This window comes from Carcharodon carcharias, chromosome 6 (genome assembly GCF_017639515.1).
Source record: "Carcharodon carcharias isolate sCarCar2 chromosome 6, sCarCar2.pri, whole genome shotgun sequence".
Taxonomy (NCBI): domain Eukaryota; kingdom Metazoa; phylum Chordata; class Chondrichthyes; order Lamniformes; family Lamnidae; genus Carcharodon; species Carcharodon carcharias.
The window spans coordinates 14,821,291-14,833,685 of NC_054472.1; the positions used below are offsets into that span (position 1 = coordinate 14,821,291).

The 12,395-nt window shown below is 42.9% G+C and overlaps 1 protein-coding gene across 1 annotated transcript in view; it reads left to right on the plus strand.

Annotated features, from left to right (window-relative positions):
• The window catches only part of ofcc1 (orofacial cleft 1 candidate 1), a 333,910-nt gene that overhangs the window by 68,049 nt on the left and 253,466 nt on the right, over positions 1–12,395 (plus strand). Inside the window, exons 7-8 of the mRNA XM_041190069.1 lie at positions 2,565–2,728; positions 3,335–3,484. Coding sequence (XP_041046003.1) covers positions 2,565–2,728; positions 3,335–3,484 — 314 coding nt within the window. The remainder of the gene's footprint in view (positions 1–2,564; positions 2,729–3,334; positions 3,485–12,395) is intronic.

Here is a 12,395-nt window from a genome sequence, read left to right on the forward strand (position 1 = left end):
TTGTTAGCTCCAATGGCTGTTGCTTAATAGCCCTATGATGCCTCATTCTGGTACATTCATGGGTTAAAAATACAGGGATGGTGTTTAGTGCCTCTCACAGTGCAAGTGCCCCCATGTCACAGAGCAGGGAGCAACATGACAGGAAAGTGCTGAGCAGAAGAGTTGGCACCTCTTGGGAGATGGGGATCCTCAGTGCTCCCTCAGTACTGCACTGGAGTGGGACGAGAACACACAGCTTTCTGACTCAGAGGTAAGTAGGCTACTAATGGAGTCATGGCTGGTTAAATAGATATTAGTCCAATGGTGTTTTTCCCACAGTACTCAAGGAAGGATGAAGTCATTGCTGGGAGTTATCCTTCAAAACAAGTCTAGTATTTGTTTAGGAAATATTTCAAATGGTAAAAAACAATCTCCAGTGTAAGTGATTCTATATAAGTGCACAGTAGTGTATTTAGGTTAGGTGGTAAAACTGCATTCCATCATACGCCAAGTCCAAATTCTTATGTAATTGGAGTGTGGATTTGTAATACTGTTGCTGACAAATCATCCATCATTTTTTTGTTTGTGGTGGGGGGTTGGGAAGGGAGAGGGAAGAAGGTCATAATCTTGTAATCTGAAAAGAAAATTATATTTTGATATTATGCCAGATGCTGTGTTGAGCTCATTTCAAAGACTATCAGACAATTACTTTCTCCGAAATCCATTTCTAGTATAAATACAAATAATTTGACAGAATAACAGCTTGTGTTTGACATCTTGCAATAGGATTTAGCTTTAGATTGTGGAGGCACAGTACACGGCAGTTCATCAGAATCAAATGCATGAATACATTTGGCCAATTTTGCTTGATAGGTATCATTGGATATTTTGTTAAAAAGCAGCTTAAAGATCATGAATACAGAACATTAAATTGTCATTGCCAGTGTGCTTTCTACTGAAATAGGGAACACAGCAGCCTTTAATAAGCTCAAGGCTCTTTTACAACCAGAGTAGATGTAAGTGATTGTTACAGTAATCATCATGAGACAATTCCTCAATTTGTTCATAAAATATGCCAGTGAGTTGGTTGCACCTGTTAAAGACGTCCCATTGTTGCTTCTAGGCAGGGAAATCATGTAAAACCTAGTGTCATTGCCCTCAATATTTTATTGGCCATTATTTCAGGAGAAGCAGTATCAGTGATCCTTCATCTGGACTACCTTATGTCAATGCATTGCGTGGAAATTTTGTTGGTTTTCCGGTGGTACGTGTTTTTCAATTATTGCTGGCACCGGCAATGAGGTCAATTTGAGCAACACTGGTCTCATGATCCTTAAGTTTATTTAGGCAAAGTAATGGCGGAAGGCCATGAATTTCATGGTTGAGAATTGTAATGTGGCAAAGGTGGTGGTTTGTAAAGTTCTGTCCCATCCATGGACTGTACATTCCTTCTCTTTGTCTCTCTAACTAATAAAACTTTGAATTTGTCCATGTTCATTTGCCACTGAACAGCTTGGGTGTGAACCCTGTAATTGTTCTTAATAAGCAGTGGGTGAAATCTAACTGGGACCTGGTATTGTGTTGACATGGAATAAAGCTGTACATAATAAATAATAAATGAATAGGTGTATATGAGAGATCTTTGTGAGGGCTTGATCACCCATGATCACCTGCCAAACCGCACACCCATATCAAGTGGACAGGGGAAACCGATGTCTCACAACTCTCCAAATCTCACTTATGGCTCCTGGTAGCTGGCTGTGCAAACCAGAGGCTGTGCCCCGGGATCTCAGCTCGGGCAGTCGCACAAACCTAAGTGAGGGACCCGTCAGCTTCAGCTGGAGTGCTGTGGGGACGTCACCTCCCCTAATGTGCATGAAGACTGGGAATGGCGGATGAGGTAGAAGACCCTAACAGGTTAGTGGGACAATGGCTCAGCAGGAGGAGACGACTAAGGTGCGTGATGTACCCAGGGCACTGTCGTGATGCTTAGTAGGCAAGTAACCAGAGTCTGGGACCTCCCACAGTATAATTCCCATAATTAGTCTTGGAAAATCATGACAGCAGATTTCCTGGTAGGAGTAGCTTCAAGAAGGACAGGAGGAATAAATACTGACAATGGATGCTGTCTTGGCTCCACCCCCCCACCTCCCCACTACCCTCAACCAATCTTCCACCCATTCCTATGGGTGCCAACCATGGCAACATATGTCACAAGCAAGTAGAACTCTGGCATTGCCAAACTGTGCAAGTCTGTGACATGAACTGTGCTTTCATATTGTGAATACCCATAAAGAGAGGGAACTGATAATGATAACCCTTTAAAATATATTTCAGCCACTTTGCTTAGTTTTAAGTGCAGTTTTTAGCAAGCGTTCTGCTTCAGAGAATGCTTCTTTCCACTCCCCTGTACTCATTGGCCAGGCCCACATCATTTCAGAACTACCTGGTAGAACATAATGGGCGCTGTGTGAAGAATTATTTTAGGTGGGTGGAGTTCTCGAGGCTAGCACTGGAATGGTCAGATTCATAAAGCACCCACGTTGTAACATGTTCAGGAGCGTTCTTCATTTATCTAATGACAGAAACCACTGGAGCTCACGTGGGACATGAAAGCACTGGAATTCACAACAATATATTGGGCCTGCAGCAGGAAATAGAGAGTGAGACGATCCCTCCTTATGTTGAACAGTTCGAGGAGAGCGTACAAGATGACGTGATTCTGGTTGGCAGCCTTTCACTGGAACAGGTCAGAACTAAAAACTAAATAATAATGTCGTCTCACCCCTTCCTGTTATTATGCTGTCATCTCCCTGCATCACCTAATGAAATAATTCTCGCCATCCTCAAATGACTGATACAAGCTCTGTGTCACAGGGAACATGCATTCAAAATCATTTGGAAGGGTGCTAATTATTTTTTAAATCCATTTAGTATTTTGCAAATATCATTGTATTACTATGCTTCTGTTGTTGGTTTGAAACACAAATTATAAATGTGGATCATGTGTATTTAAGGATTAGTGGTGTACTCATTGAAAAATTAGTTGAGGAAATGGGAACAGGGAGATCCACAAATTACCTCATTTTTGTTCCTTATATAAAAATACAGCAATGAATCATTAATTTATTGAGCATATGAGGTAGCAGGGAATGCTTTCGTCTTTGGTATTACAGGCTAGCAAGAATTTTTGAGAGGACCATTTCGTATTGGAATAACTTTCTAGGTTCAAAAAAAGGGGACTAATCTACAGCCAAAGGTTATATTAAAAACATTGAACAACAGAGCAATTGCCCTTGGACCATATTTGGTACTTAAGAGCATTGAAATCTATGTCTTTTCTTTGCCTGAATAGGCCCGAGATCAACGACAGAGGTTTGTTCATGCACACGTGGATTGTCGGTCACAGGAGAAGCATCTGGTTCTGCAAGAAAAGCTGTCTGTCAAAACACAGGAGGAAGAAGCCAAGCATCGAGTGATGGCACTTATAAGGAAGAAAACAAAGGTATCTTGATCAAAAACGGAAAATGCTGGTTTTTGTTTCAGATTTCCAACATCCGCAGCATTTTGCTTTTATAAAGGTGTCTTGATCCCTTGCCATGCATGCTTCAGCTGTGGGTTCCGAGTCTGTCTGTGGCTAATGTTATACTGCCAGAGGATGTTTGTCATTAATCTCTTAATGAGGTAGCAACGATTAGGCCCATGATTCATTTTATTTTTAAATGAAGGTCCAAAATTATGGGCTTTTGAGGCAAGTCTTAACAACGATTAGTAAGTCTATCTACTCTCTTTATGCTGTTGCAGTCGAGGCTGTGAAATCACTACAATAATCAATTTTCAGTACCTTTATTGACAATCTTCAGCAATACATTTGTATTCAACAGAAACCCTGGTTAAAATGTGAAACACAAAAACTGAAATAATGCATGAGTTAAATAGCCAGGCTAGAAATATGTGCTTCTGATCAACGGGGGTGTTTTGAGCTCTTGTATATTTTTGAGTGATTGTTACATAATGTAACAATTTATTTTGTATTCCCAGTAAGTAGCAGCTCAAGCTCACTTGAATGGTACTTTCTCTCCCGTGGAAGAAACTTTGTTCAATCGAATGATTTCAACAAATACCTGCAACGTGGGTTTTTTTTAGCAGCAGCAATTTGCTTTGGTTATGTATAGTTAGGCAATTACGTTAGGATAGCAAAGCTTGAAAAGCAATATAAATGGTTTGTGTGCCCTGATTAAATATGACAACTCTGCTGTAGATAGCTATTATGTTGCATGGCTTCATTTGAGAAGTGTTTGCTTAATTACTTATTTTGATTTGAGGACAAGCTTTCCATATTTTTTTCTCCGCAGTCTCATCGAGGCACCCACCAACTTTAACTGAGGCAGTGGATGGCAGATTGCTCTCAGGCCTCCAATGATGCCACCTTGAATTGGCCTCTAGACCGTCTAAAGCTGACTCTCTCTATGCAAGTTTCCCCGTCTCCTGGGGGTGGTTGTGGGGGGAGGGAGGGGGCGGTAGGGTGATGCCTCAATGGCATTAGGATGAAGCCTTGCTGGCACTGCACATTGGTTCCTCTAATAAGCTGTTGAACATTGCTGAAAAGAGGGAAATGTTGCTGAAACTTTTCGCCTTGCAGTCATCAGGACAAATGCAAGAATGCCAAATTTCAAAGGATCATAATAATTTGCACTACAGGAGAAAAGGGTGCTGATTGGCTGACAAGTCGACTCTGGTTGGCTGAGGCATTGCTATGGAGAAAACAAGGGAAGCTGTCGATTCCCCAAATTCCTGGATAATTCTAAAAAGGCGCATGGCTCCTTGTTCAATCAGGGCAAGTTGATTACTGGAGCTTAATTGATGTTTAATTTGTCCGCCAGTACTACAAGAACAGCAGCCTGTGTTTCTATGGAGGAGGAGGGATCGATTACTCCAGGGATCATAGTAGCTGCTGCAGATCCCCGTGCATTATGCTGCATTGATTTCTAGCATAAGAAGAAAACTTTGCACATGTTCCTGCAAATCGTAACTGTAGCCTTGAGCATCGCCAGTGTCAGTTGCTGCACACACTTGGAGGAGATGTGATTATTTCTCCAGCATCCTTCAGATCTGGGTCTGACGACTCCAAAGCGTTGGCAACCTTCTCCTCAGCCTCTTGTTAGGAAGATTGGCACATCTTCAACCATTCACTGAACCTTCCTGTGTCTTAGCCTCACTGATACCATAGCTTTCTCCTGGATGAAAGTACCTCAGCTGGTGTAAGGGCATAAGGAAGTTAAAGATGCAGGAGTGAGAATGAGAGGTTTGTGGCAGAGGAACACGAGGATGATCTTGTTCCAAGAATTCCTGAGTGGACATATACTCAACTTCAACACCCTCATCACCGTGATTCTCAATATCATCACCATGGACCATGAGAAAAATTTTCTTCCCTCATCCTCTTAATCATTCTCTTTGTCTCAGGGTTCTGCCTTGGCTCCGCAGGAAAAGAGGTCTAAGCTCAGGATGGGTGAGGAGAACACCCTTGGTTTCAGCTGTAGCTCAGTGTGTAACACTCTCGCCTCGGAATCAGAAGATTCTGGGTTCATGCCCAGGACTTTAGTGCAAAAATCTAGGCTGACATTCCAGTGCAGCACTGTGGGAGTACTGCAGTGTTGGAGGTACCATCTTTACAGTGTGACCCGGTGTGCCCTCTCAGGTGAATGGAAAAGATCCCATGACACCATTTTGAAGAAGAGCTGGGTGGTTACTTCCAGTGCCCTGGCCGATATTTATTCCTCAACCAACATCAGAAAAATAAATTATCTTGGTCTTTATCTCATTGCTGTTTGTGGGAGTTTGCTGTGCACAAGTTGGCTGCTGAATTTCTACATTACAACAGTCACTGCACTTCAAAAGTACTTCATTGGCTGTAAAGGACGTCAGGACATTCTATGATCATGAAGAGCGCTAAATTAATGCAAACCTTTCTCTTTTGGAGATGAAACAGTGAGAGAAAAGCAAGGAAGTCCGTTGCTTTGTGCTGCTTTGACAGCATATGATGACAATCATGTGTTTCCCTGCCACATTTTTGGATATTTATGCCAAGTCTTAGAAAATTTTCTTTAAAAGTGGCACAAAAATCACACACAAGTCAACTGTTAGTGCTACCTAACAGTCAACTCACTGAATTGCCTACTTAGCGGCTCTCCCTGCCTGTTGCTGCAATCCTTAATTAATTCTTGACTTCCTTTAGGCTGGATTCCCAATTTCCTGCCTCCCACATCTCCTCCACCCCCAGCACATTACTCCAGTCATACACAGGACTCGTGCTACTGAACTCCCACTGAAAATTTCAAGGAGCAAACTCATTACATTGCGATGGGGTCAATGCAGGAGAACATCAGTGAATACAGATCCCAGTCTATAGGGACACCAAGTGGGCATTCATGGCTCCCTTGGCACTTTGGGGATATTATCTATATTGATATAATAAACAGCCTTGAATCTGGCACATACTCGAGTCCCAAATTGAATCTGTAGGGCAGAATGCGTTGGGTCTGGGCAAACTAGTAGCCTACAAAGAATGGTAATTATCTAAAATGCTTTATATACATCAATAAAGAAAAGTGAACACCACTCTGCAAATTTTCATTCACAAAGAAAATCAAATCAGTGAGTTAGCAGCCATCGCAAAAGCATTTAATCAGATGCATGACTTTCTTCATCTCCTCCAAGTGGCTATATTTGTTTCTCATAATGTAACCTGTGCACCACACACACATACCCCCTGAAACTGTATGTCACTCAGGATGCTGCCATACCTGCGGTCAAATGGGACTTCGGTCCGGCCAGTGGTCTCCGATGCTTTTCCTGTTAAAAATTCTGAGATCAAATCCTTTAAATATTCCAGGGTGAGCAAAAGATGCAAGTCCTACTGACAGTTGGCTACCTACACCAGGAGACCTGGATATGAGCTGTGGAGTAAGCACTTAAAGCTGCAGCATTCGTGGCAGAAGCAGCAGGGTTACCAAGCTGAACACACGGACCCGAAAGGAACCAAAACGAAGAGAACCTCAAATTTCTCGGACTGTGACGTAAACGTTGTTCACGCTGAAATTAGGCATGGAGGTGGAATAGTGGGAATGTGCGGCACAAGACATGTCGATACAGCCGGCATGACCGCTCGAAAGAAAATGGCGCAAGTATTGGTGAATGATTCCTCACTCCCCGGGCCCCCTTTCTAATATAGGTTTTTGATCTCACAAGGTCAGCAAAGATAAGTGCCATGGCTGCAAGTGTTGTTAATACATATTATGTACATTTCAGACATTGACCTATCTTCGATCTTAAAATGCACAAAATCCACAAATCGAAGGCGATCATCCTGTGCAGTAAATGATCTGTCATCACATCTTCACATGGAGGATTTCAATTTAATGGATACTGCATCTCAGGAATTGGGCAGAACTTTTACCTCAATGACACAAGAATTCCTGTTATTTTCAGTCACAGACTATTCAATTTGAAAATTGTCGTCACTTCTTTTGTGGAATCCCCATAGAAAGTAATGAGACTTCAAAAGGTGTTCACGAATTTCAAAAGGACAGGTTACAGGAGGAGGGGCAGCAGGAGGTAGAGAAGGAAACGCAAATTCTGGGAATTCACTCAGCTAATGCTTCCGGGATGGAGACGAGGGAGCGCCTCCACCTACAATTAGCTTGTCTGACTCAGTGCTAATCATTGAAGACTAGAATATGGGGCAGAGTTTTACAGCCCCGTTGTGGCGGGGGGGTGGGGCCAGAACATGTGGCGAGCCGTCCAATCCGCCAGCGGGAGGGGACGTAAAATCCCACCCATGGTTTCTCATATATGACGCTAATACTCGGAGGAGAGCCTGACATGACCCTAACAGGAAGGAAAATGTATACAGTGGGAGACCCATTATATTTCTTACTCATCTCTGCAGAAACTGGAGGCAAGAAAAATGCTGCGCAAAGAGAGAGAGAGAGGGAGAGAGAGAGAGGAGAAACGGGCAGTGCAAGAAGCTTTAACATCTGGCACTGCCAGTAGAAATAAGCCTATTGTGTCATGAGCTCTATCACTTACCCTTCTAGATAGGTTCACCCCATGTAACCCCTAGATGAAGAGTTAACATCAAGTGATTCGCAGTACACAAGGAAATCAGGGGGTGATGTAGCTGAGGTGGAAGGTGATATACTTGAGTGGACGTTTATATAGATGTGAGACTCTACATGTTGAGCAACCAGACAACAAGCTTGAGCCCTGTTGGGAAAACAAAATGCTTGTGGTGCATTAGGTTCACACAACCGGCACTGCAAAAGCTCTCCCACTGTGTGAACAGATTTCAATACCACCCTTTATTGCAAGGGTGGTGTTGTTTAAGAGTAAAGATGTCTTGCTGCAATTATATAGAGCTGTGCACTGTTTTCATCTCCCTGCCTAAGGAAGGATGTACTTGCCTCAGATGGGGAGCAATAAAGGTTCAATACATGGATTCCTGGGATGAGAGGATTGTCCTATGAGGGGCAAATGAGTCAAATGTGCCTACATTCTCTGAAGTTTAGAAGAATGAGAGCTGATCTGATTGAAACATATAAGAGGGCTTGACGGGGTAGCTGCAATGAGGGAGTTCCCCCTGACTATTGAGACTAGAACAAGGGATGATAGTCTCAGGATAAAGGGTCAGATGTTTAGGTCTGAGACGAAGAGAAATTTCTACACTCAGAGGGTTTTAAATCTTTGGATTCTCTATCCTGGGGGCTGTGGCTGCTCATGCAGTCATTGAGTATATTCAGGACTGAAATTGATATTTTTAGGCACTTGAATCAGGCAGGTGACAACATAATGGAAAAGTGGAGTTGATAATGAAGATCACCCAGGATCTTATTGACTGTTGGAGCTGGCTCAAGGGCTATATGGCTTATTCCTGCTCCTCTTTCATAGGGTGTTATGTTCTTTATGGTACCATTGGACAGTACTTTTCTAAGTAAGGCATTCTGGAGCATGCAACAGCTTCAGAAGGTCTCTGCACTTTCCACAGGCCTTCTAATGCACAGGTGCAAGGTTATATTGAGGAATGATGATCTGGCGTTATACATCTTCGTGGCTGGGTAATTATAGGAAGGTCAAGATCTCCTGTGATGCTGTTTTAGGAGTCTGGCTTCCCAGGTTCCTGCTGTTCCTCATTCTCTCTCTCCACCCATGAAGAAATGACGAACAAGAGAATCTCCGTGGGAATAAACAATTGGTAACCGTCAACTTCTTTCTACACAAACTACAGTTGGAAGAGGCAGCCTTGAGGGGAACTTTCAAATGATGCTGGGTGCTTTGAAAATAAGGAACATAATAAAGATTGGTAATCTTCATGTGTCCTGTGACTTTTTCAGGTGAGGCAGGCTGAAGTTCATGGTGTGAGATGTGACACTGTGGTAAATGGCCGCAATGGTCTTTTTGCTCAGTGCAGGGTACGAGCACCAATGACTGCTGTGCATTGTGTGAATTTGGGACTTGATCGATTGTATTGCTCATCAAAGGCGATCAGTCATTTGTGCAGATGTGCCTATTTGTGAGGGTTGGCTAATGGCGGTGGTTTCTGTTGTATCTCATCTCATGTCAACATGATACCAGGGCCCCTTTGCCATTGTGTAACTGTGCATCTGCCTTGCAGGATAACTGAATGGAACTGCCTGCACAAACAACGCACCTATGACCTGCATGGCGTAACTGTGTGCTATCGCTTTGGTGATATGATGGGACTACCCTGCTCTGTTTGTCGGGCCTCTGTTGATTGTAAGTTCAAGGTAGCAGTTACCTTGAAAGTCAGTGGTGGATGCATATTCCGGCTGTGACTTCAGCAGTGCACAGATTTATGTGTAGACGTTTTTGGGTAGTGTGTTCTCCTCTATGAAGGTGATCTCCTGCATGTGCAACTAGAAACACTTGACCCTGTAATGACATAATGACAGATGAAGCAGACACAGAGGAGGTGCCAACATACCTGTCTGGCAATGCTTCCTCTCAATCTTCCTTCTCCACAACCTGTAAAAATGCAAGAATGTCAAAAGGACTTCCTGTAGAGGCAGCACAGTATGAAGTCTCCAGGTATTCAGGTCTGCTGTAGTAGGTGCAAAACAGCTTTTTAAAGTTTCCTGCATTGATTCAGGTCTCTCCTTGCCTGAGTGGAAAAACCAACATTGTGAGGAAAGCAGCTACCCAGTTTGTGAAGCTTTAGCAAGGGAAGGAACAGCAAGAAGCAAATGCGGGAATTGTTTAATTAAAACAAAATGGTTGACAAAAATGAATGCGGGACCTCCATTGTATCACCTGATGATAACAGATACTGAACTCTGAGCCACTGACAGTGCATCAGAAATGTATGGCAATGCACTATGCACATTGGATGTGGAGTAGGTCTCAGTGAATAATGCAGATCAGTCTCCACCTGAAAGGCTTTTTGGGGGTCTTTGATCATGTTTTATTTTCTTAACCTATTGTCATAACCTATGAAGCCTCTCTTTTATCCTGCAGAGAAATATAGCCAAGCAATTAAAGATCTAAATTTTGCCAGGCTAGTTTATCCAATGGCTGAGCCATATACTCCTGGAAATCCTGGATTTAATCCCATGTGAGCTACTGGATCTCAGTTGGGATCACAGCTGTCAGTTGGACTCAGCATCCCTGGTTGAGACAGAAGAATAGCAACCTGGGTTCCTATTTGTGCCCACTTGTGACCACTGGTGGAAGGGTTTCTGTGTGGGCAGTGTGTGGGGAAAGGGAAGAGATTGGTTGTCATGTCCTTCCTGTAGATGAATAGTCTGTTAAGACATGCACATGGTCATTTGGACATTGGTGTGTGTGGAACATCACCCTGCCTAGGAGGCAACACCTTGCTGAAAAATAAAAGAAATGGAGAGTTTCTTTCTTATATAAACCCCATGTTTATTTTCATGGAATGAAATGTTTTCAGATAGAACCTCCCAATTGTGCTCAAAAATAGTTATTAAAACAACAAACCATTATGCCTAGTGGCTTAACCAGCAGCAAAAGTTCCTCTTTCACTGATTGAAAGAATTGAGAGTGTGAAATAGGAGAACAGGCACAGAAATTTTGTACTATATTAACTTGCTAAGGACTCCATTTCGAGTAGGCTCTCTGAATTTACTCAGGTAGATTGGTTGCAACGTTTTGAATGAAGAAAGGAAGACTTACATTTATATAGCACCTTACTCAAGCTCAGGACATCCCAAAGTGTTTTACAGTAAATTAAGAGGAGAGTGCAAGAGGAGGATCCTGGGACAGGCAGTTAGCAGCACCTAGAGGAGACCGCGAGAGGAGGACCCTAGGACGAGAGATTACATCTGAACAGGAATGGGACCAACATCCTCGCGGGGAGGTCTGCTAATGCTGTTGGGACAGATTTAAACTAAATTGGCAGGGAGATGAGATCCTGAAAAGTAGTTCAGAGGGGAGAGAAGCCAAGATGGAATTGGAAGTTAAAACACTGGTAAGTGAGTCTGGAAGGCAGGGGAAACAGGCTATAAAAGATAGAAGTGAGTTTAGCAAGGCTAAATGGAATATATTTTAATGCAAGGAGTCTGAGGAATAAGACAGATGAACTTAGGGCACAGATAGGCACGTGGGAGTATGATATCATAGCTATAGCCGAGACTTGGCTAAAAGAACGGCAGGATAGGCAGCTTAACATTCCTGGTTATAGGGAATTCAGATGAAATAGAGAGGGGGATAGAAGAGGACGGGGGTTGCAATATTGATCAAGGAATCGATTATAGCAGTGAGGAGGGATGATGCCTTGGAAGGATCATCAAATGAGGCCAAATAGGTAGAAGTAAAAAAACATAAAAGAGACAAACACGCTGTTGGGTGTGTACTGTAGTCCCCCAAACAGTCAGGGAGAGATAGAGGATCAAATATGTAATCAAATTTTAGAGAAGTATAAGAAGAATAGGGGAGTAATAGGGGGTTTTAACTACCCAAGTATTAACTGGGATAGTTTTAGTGTGCAAGATAGGGAGGGAGCAAAATTCTTACGTTGCATCCAGGAGAACTTTTTTAGCCAGTACGTAGAAAGCCCAACAAGGGAGGGGGCAGTTCTGGGCCTAATATTCAGAAATGAGCCTGGGTAGGTGGAAGGCGTATCAGTAGGGGGAGCATTTTAGATATATGAAGATAACTAAGTTAGATTTAGGCTAGTTATGGAAAAGGATAAGGTTGGGCTGGGCTGAATAAAAATTCTAACCTGGGGAAAGGCTAATTTTATAAAAACAAAAAACTGTAGATGCTGGAAATCCAAAACAAAAACAGAATTACCTGGAAAAACTCAGCAGGTCTGGCAGCATCGGCGGAGAAGGAGTTGTGGAAGGGGGCCGGAGTAGGACTGGAACAAGGAATGT